The sequence below is a fragment of the Acanthisitta chloris genome, unplaced genomic scaffold (genome assembly GCF_000695815.1).
Source record: "Acanthisitta chloris isolate BGI_N310 unplaced genomic scaffold, ASM69581v1 scaffold9520, whole genome shotgun sequence".
Taxonomy (NCBI): domain Eukaryota; kingdom Metazoa; phylum Chordata; class Aves; order Passeriformes; family Acanthisittidae; genus Acanthisitta; species Acanthisitta chloris.
The window spans coordinates 37387-44772 of record NW_008651131.1 but is presented as its reverse complement, the minus strand read 5'-3'; the positions used below and the strand labels follow the sequence as shown (position 1 = coordinate 44772).

Here is a 7386-nt window from a genome sequence, read left to right as displayed (position 1 = left end):
AGGAGCAGCCAGCAGCAGGGCAGTGGGAGTTGGGCAGGAGAGAAGGGAGAGCCCAGGGAGAGAGAGGAGACACAGTTACTACCTGGGGGGGAGCTGCTGTCCCTCTATGCACAGAAGCAAGCAGGGACGGTGCAAGCCAGCCCTGCTGAGAGACACCAAATACCCTAATTCCTCCTCCCCACCCTGCAACACCCCCAGGCCTGTTTTGCCCTGGACCATCCATCCAGGATGGATTGTGATTTTTCTCCATCTTCATACTTTCTTCATCCCTTTCCTGACGCTGCTCTGGCTCCTGCCACCAGCAAGCAACAACCACCCTGTTCCCTCTACCAACCCACCAGGGCCTCACTCTCCTTCCCACAGCTATCCCTGACCCTGATGCCACTGACAGCCTTCTCCACCCCTCCAAACAGAGATGTGGTCCAAAGCTGCATCTTTCTCCCACTGAACCCTGCACTCTGCAGCCCAGAGGAGAAGCAGGAGCATCAGACCAGTAAAGCCCAGCACCTAAACATCTTGCCTTAATGCCCCATCTCCCACTTGGCCCCTGAATACAACCCAGCTAGACCAAGCCTGGTCCTCTCCCCGTGGGGCCATGGGGACAGGCACACAGCAAGGAGACCATACCGTGGCGCTTGTAGATGGGAGGTTTCCTGTAGATGTTGCTCTCACCAGCAGCTGAGAAGAAAGGGCAGAAAGAAGGAGGGCAGAAAGAAGGAGGGAAGAGGAGGTCAGTGTGGGTGTGCTGAGCACGGACAGGACACAGGTCCTGCAGGAGACACTACCCCACGCCATATCTCCATCACACAACCACCTGCGGGCTCAGGAGTCCCGTGCCAAGGGGCCGGGCAGGAGGAGCAGAGCCCCGCGCTGCCCGCGGGCAGCAGTGCACAGAGGACATGCAGTGAGCGCCCAGCATCAGCATGCAGAGAGGCACCTCCGCTCGCCCTGCCGCGGCTACTCGGACAGCAGCCTGAGAGCTACCTGCGGCGACACGACAGCAGCCAAAGCCTCTTTCCGCAGCAGAGAGAGAAAAGAGCGAGGTGGGAGGGAAAGCGCACTGGAGCCTGGCGCCGGGAGCTACACCCCGCGCAGGGGGAGGCAGCGGAGCTGGCGGAGCAGGGACGGGGCCATCCATAAACCACCGACCGGCAGCAGGGCAGGGGGGCTGGACCCTGGCAGGGATGGATGGGGGGCAAAACCTCTGGGTGTCCTCGTGCTGTGTCCCAGCTATGTAAGGCAGAGGGTCCCATGCTTTGGAGGAGGATCCCATGCTTTGGAGAGGGATCCCACACTTTGGAAGAGGATCCCACGCTTTGGAGAGGGATCCCACACTTTGGAAGAGGATCCCACACTTTGGAAGAGCATCTCACACTTTGGAGAGGGATCCCACGCTTTGGAAGAGGGATCCCACACTTTGGAAGAGGATCCCACGCTTTGGAAGAGGATCTCACACTTTGGAAGAGGATCCCATGCTTTGGAGGGGGAATCCCATGCTTTGGAAGAGCATCCCACACTTTGGAGGGGGATCCCACATTCTGGAGATGGATCCCACACTCTGGAGAGGGATCCCATGCTTTGGAGAGGGATCCCATGCTTTGGAAGAGGATCCCACACTTTGGAAGGGGGATAGGTGCAGTGGGAGATGCCTACAGCTGAATGGGGTGTTATAGGGTGGTCTGTTGTGGTCTGGGGGGGTCAGACCCACTGTGTGTGCTGGAGGGTGATGGATGGGCAGCTCTGCCTGCTTCCCACCCCAACTCTCCCTTTCTGCCCGCTCCGTCCCCATCCCCATGGGCTCTAGTGGCCGGGACCGGGGGGTGGCCCTTACCTGGTGGCCCCCTGCAATCCCTGCAGAAGGGGAACAGGCATCTGGCAAGCCCAGAAGACTCTGGGGGGAGGGAGCAGCGGGCCCTAGGGGGAGTATAAAATAGTCATCTGTAACGGATGGGTGTGGAAAGGCCTCTGGCAGACACGTTTCAGCTGGTGGTCCTGGGGGGAGGCAAGGGAAGGGGCAGGTTCTCACCAGGGCAACTCATCTTCGTGTGGGGAGGTGGAGGAAGGTCAGGGGAGAGGGAGAAGAGGGATGTTGCAAGGCTCAAGCAGACTCCGGGCAGCTCTGGGCCCTCCAGGTGGTGATGGGGAAGGAAGAGGGTTCAAGCTGCAGGTCCTGTTTATGGATGGCCTCTACCAGGGGTAGATCCTGCTGCCAGCTGGCTCTAGGCAGGCGGTGGAGCTAGGCATGCGACACAGCGGGGACGGCACATGCGGGCATGCCACACGGGCTGGGGTGCTCCAGAGCCTACCTGGGATGTGGAAATGCTTGGGTGCTTGGTATGAGGTTGGAGTGGAGGACCTCACATCTAACTGGCTATAGTAGGGGGAGCTGCGCCCGCTCTCGGTGCCTACGCGGTGCCGAGCAGAAGCAGCCATAAAGTGACCGAGAGAGAGAACAAGAGGCAGAAGAAAATGGGTGTTAAATGCAGCGGTGTTAGAAGAGCAGGAGTGACCCGTGTAGTGAGAGTGTGCCAGGCTGGGGAGTGATGGAGAAGAGGGAGGTTTCCTGCATCTCCAGAGGGAGGTGGGATGCAGAGGAAACCCCACGTGCAGGTGCTGTCACAGCTGCCCCATGGCTGGGACAGGAAAGCTGAGCGTGGTGCAGAGGCAAACAGTCATGGGCCCTTGGTGCTGCAGTGGGAGGGTTTTGCAGGACCTCCAGACTTACTGACCTCAGGTTTTCCCAGTTGTTCCTCCCCGGCTCCAGAGGACAGAAGTCATGGCACAAGACACACTCTGCTTCCCCCGCAACATGCTCTGGGGGGTGTGTGTATGCCCATGTGCGTGGACATCCCTTACAGCACTGGCTGGGCACAGGCACTCTCCTGTACATCCCTCTCACAGCTACCACGTTAGCTGTGGAGGCTTCACTAGACCTGGGGGTCACCTGCCTGCCCACCCCATGAGCCCCAGCAGACCTGGGGGTCACCTGCCTCCCCACCCTATGAGATCTGAGCCACAAAGTCCCTTTGGCCTCTGTTTGCTGCTCACAAGACGAGTCAGAGGATGTACACAGCAGAGTTGGTCGCTGCCCCACTCAATAACCCTCCCAAGTTTCCTATCTGCTTGGCAGTGGAGAGACGACCGAGGTCTTGGGGACATTTTGGTGATCCCTGTTCCACCTGGGGGTCTGAGCCTAGCTCAGCCTGAGGTTGCAGCCCAAATCCTCACCTGAGCGGTAAAAATGGTGTGGGGACCTGGGGATGGTGGGGGACATGCCCTGGCGGCTGTAGGTGGGGGAGTCGATGTAGCCAGGGCTGGAGGCTCTTCTCTGCCGTGTGTCAAAGCTCTCGTAGATGTCCTGGGGATGGGGAAGAGGTGGAGAGAGTGAGATTAGAGCTGGCAGGAGGTGTCCCATGGATAGGAGTCCCCTGGGGCAGCCTCGGTGGGTGCATGCTCTGTGGGGTGACATGCCAGGCAGTAAGTATGCCCTCTGAGGCTGGAGGGGGTCCCCAGGCTGCTCTGCCTCCCCACTGCCAAGGCACAGGCAAAGCCCAGGGTTTAGGACCTGGTGACAGTATCCACCCAGAGGCTTTTTGCCTGGAGAGCATCCCCTTCCCCTATGCTTGTTCCCAATTACTGCTGTCTCCCTCTACGAGGCAGAAGTTGCACACTGGGTCCACTCTGCCAGGGAGGGCTTGCATGCCCTGAAGGACTCTCCTGGCCAGGGTGTCCCCATCTCCCCTCATCCTGGGGCAACCAACAGCCAGGGGGAATGATCAGCAGAGTCCCAGCTGTCCCCAGGCAGAGGGACATTCTGCAGCAGCAACAGGTGACAGACCCCCCAGTGCCCACGGGGGCATTACCTGTGAGTAGGGGGAGAGGGTCCCCAGGGACTGGAGGCAGCAGGAGGCAAAGAGAGGAGGACCAGAGAGAGAGAGAGAGACAGCACACAGTTAAGAGGAGCAGTGACAGACTAGGGTCCCACAGCAGCTTGTTTTCCCCATGTGACAGCCTCATCACTGCTGCTGCTGGTGGTACAGCCAGAGCTGAGCTGTGGCAGGATGCTGAGCAAGGAGCTCCTGGCCAGGAGAGAGCTGGAGGGAGAAATCAGCAGCCTGCAGCCCTTCACAGAGACCTCAGTGGAGTGGCTGCAAGGGGGCAGGTGGCTGCTGGCCTTGGGGTGCTCCACAGCAAGCCATGGCCATGCTGCCTGCACCACCCCTGGGTGGGCTGGAGGAAACCAGCCTGGGACTGGTGATGGAAGAGATGCTGCAGCTGTTGGACATCACCAAGTCCTCTTCCAGGACCACCTCAGGTACTGTGAGCTGGCAGGGCAGGACAGACCCGTGCCATGTGCTGTGTGGGCATCCTCTCATCACACACTTGCAGAAACACACTAACCAAGCTCTTTCCCCTGGCTGCAAGGACCAGCACCCAACAGGGCAGCCCTGCCATGCTCCAGAGGTGGCCAGGAGGATTGTCTGCCAGGGACCAAACTCTGGGCTGAGGGATGCACATGTGCTGTGTGACCTCCTCCTCCTCTGCTCTGGGCTGTGATGGACAAATTCCCTACCATATCACTCCTCCCATGCAGTGCTGTGTCCCTGCACATCAGGTCTGTGACTCCTAAGCTCACTGGTTTCCTTCTTACTCTACAGCAGCAGCAGCAAGACTTGACTTTCAGCTCAGGTCCTCTTTCTGGACACAATGAGCCTCTGGGACAGGTCCTACCCCCACTCCTGCCTCCCTGCAGTGTTCCCACTGGAGTGAAAGGTCCCACACTCAGTTCTCCCCCAGCTCAGGGCCCAGTCCCTGCAGCCCAGCCCTGTGTGTGTGGAGCCTCAGTACCTCCCCATAGCTATATCTCTCCAGCGTCTCATCCGACGTGTATCTGTGATAGGGCTCGTAGGAAATGAGGTCAGGACGCTGCACTTCATAGATGGCTTTAATCTTGGGAAGAGCTGCCAGGTCTTTGTAATTAAGGATCTCATTATCCACTTTAGCCTAGGGAGAGGGAGAGACAGAGACAGAAAGGAAGAGGAGGAGAGAAGGAAGGGGAGGCTGGAGCACACAGTGCGGAGCCAGCACAGAGCAGACAGAGCCCACCACTGCCCCAGCAGCAGGAAGAGGTAAGAGGAGACGCCTAAGAGGCAGCAGTGGATAGGGGCAAGGAGCTGTGAGGGTATGACTGTGCCCCTCTGTGCCCTTCTGAGGGCTCCTGATCTGTGCCAGCAGCACTGGTGGCACAGCATGTCGCTGGGGCAAGGGGACTTGGCTTGCCCATACTGTCCCCAAATGCTGGGCTTGTCCCTGGGGGATGCCTTACACTGCAGAGCAGCACTGGGAAGTGCTGTTGCCATCCCTGGGGAGGGGCCCTGGGCAGGGGCAGAGCTGTACTTACGCAGATGACACGGTTTGGGGAGCCGATGCTGGAGCCAGGAGGGGAGATGGAGGTTTCTGATGTCCTTCTGTGCTGTGGAGGCAGAAAGGTGCAGGGCAGGTGAGAGCTTGGCCAGGAGGGACTCCTGAGCAGGCACAGTACTGGGTACAGAAGCCAAGTTGGTTTAGGGGCTGAATTTCACTCAAGGTCCAAACTGCCAAAACAGTTCTCCTCCAGCAGAGACTTGGGGGGCAATGTCATCCCCTCTCAGAGATGCCCCTCACCCTGCTGCCTACCTTCAGCTTCTTCTCTGCTCTGGCTGCCTGCTTGCAGATGGGGTGCCACACTTCAGAGCCTGCAACGCAGCAAAGGGAAAGTGTTTCAGCATCAGTGTCTCGGAGTTCAGGCAAACAGGGGTTACTGAGAGAAAACAAACCCTCCACCTGCACTAGAAACAGCCCCTAAGGCAGCCCCAGGAGGGATGAGCTCCTGCCAAACTCAAACCCAACCCCAAACCATCCATCGGTGCTGAGCAAAAGCCTTAGCCCCTGGTGCTGCTCACTGGCTAACCTGGACTGGGGATGGACCGCCCTCTCCTGGGGCTGGGGAGAGCAGGGAGACAGGCACTCTGCACCCATCCCAGCTGGGATGCAGGCCAGGGACACATCCAGGCATGCCTGGAAATGCTCCCCAGCTGTGCAGGGAGACAAAGAGGAACAAAGCCTTCTCCATCTCAGTGGCAGGGAAGATTTCATGGAGCAAAGTGATTGCTACATGGCCCAGGAAGAGCACAGGAGCTGGAGGGCAGTGGAGGAGGAGGTCTCTGGCATTGCTGCACAGAGAGACCCTTTCAGTGCCATAAGGACCCCAACCCCAAGCTCCCCCAAGCAGCACATCCCCACACAGCCATGCTGCTCCATACCCAGTCCCTCCTTACCCATCCCTACCTGTGAGGTACATCTCCTCTCCTTCTGTGAACATCTGGTGGCAGCGCACACATCTGGCACAGGTGGGGTGGTAGTGCTTCCCTCCTGCCTGTAGAGGTGAGCAGAGGAGTCCCTGAGCAAGGCAGGACACGGTGACCTGCTCACACCCCTGAGGACAAGAGGCCCTGGCAGCTCCCACTGCTGCAGACAAGGACAAGGTAAATGAGGCAAAACTGCCCAGGGTGGCCTTGGAGACCTCCACATCACATGGAGAAAACCAAAGACCACTTCATCACTTATGTTTGTGTTTGGTGAGACACTGGCACAGGTTGCCAAGGGAGGCTGTGGCTGCCCCAACCCTGGCAGTGTTCACAGCCAGGTTGGATGAGCCTTGAGCAACCTGCTGTGGTGGGAGGTGTCCCTGCCCAGGGCAGGGGTTGGGCTGGATGATCTCTAAGCTCCATTCCAACCCCTAAAATTCTATGATCCATTCAGACTGTGAACTTTCTGTTCTCCTTGAAATGTCCAACAGACACAAAAGCAGAGCTCATGCTCCCACGTGAGGGAAGAGACCTGCTTGTTATCACTTGGGTCCCTTAAAGACTCATTAATCATCCAAGCCTAGCTGCCTTCTGGGGGTCTGGGAATGCCTGGAGGCTGCTGGGATAGCACTAGGAGGCTCCTTAATGCCTAAGATAATTTAAAGGCACCCTTTCCATTTCACACTCCGACAGAGAAGACAATTAAAGCCTCTGGATTTACAGATCCTTCAATACTGCAAGCAGGCACAGACCAGGGAGGGTGGGGAGTGCAGGCTGCACAGTCCCTCAGTCTGGGACAGATGCTTCATCTCTAGGAGTGTTCCAGGCCAGGTTGAATGGGGTTTGGAGCAACCTGGGCTAGTGGAAGGTGTGCCTACCCACAGCAGGGGGTGGAATAAAGTGATCTTTAAGGTATCTTCCAACCCAAACCATTCTGTGACTCTGACAGGAGTCCCAGGGCCCTTTTGGCTCCTCTCACCCTCTGAACATCTCATACCACCTACCACCCACCCTGCCTGTCACTCTAGGTGGCTGAGGA

The 7386-nt window shown here is 58.3% G+C and overlaps 1 protein-coding gene across 1 annotated transcript in view; it reads right to left on the bottom strand.

Annotated features, from left to right (window-relative positions):
- ABLIM3 (actin binding LIM protein family, member 3) overlaps positions 1 to 7386 on the bottom strand; it is a gene marked incomplete at its 5' end in the record, with an annotated part of 19305 nt that overhangs the window by 5223 nt on the left and 6696 nt on the right. The window contains 8 exons of the mRNA XM_009071897.1: positions 628 to 678; positions 2307 to 2405; positions 3229 to 3358; positions 3864 to 3893; positions 4849 to 5004; positions 5402 to 5473; positions 5677 to 5735; positions 6328 to 6415. Coding sequence (XP_009070145.1) covers positions 628 to 678; positions 2307 to 2405; positions 3229 to 3358; positions 3864 to 3893; positions 4849 to 5004; positions 5402 to 5473; positions 5677 to 5735; positions 6328 to 6415 — 685 coding nt within the window. The remainder of the gene's footprint in view (positions 1 to 627; positions 679 to 2306; positions 2406 to 3228; positions 3359 to 3863; positions 3894 to 4848; positions 5005 to 5401; positions 5474 to 5676; positions 5736 to 6327; positions 6416 to 7386) is intronic.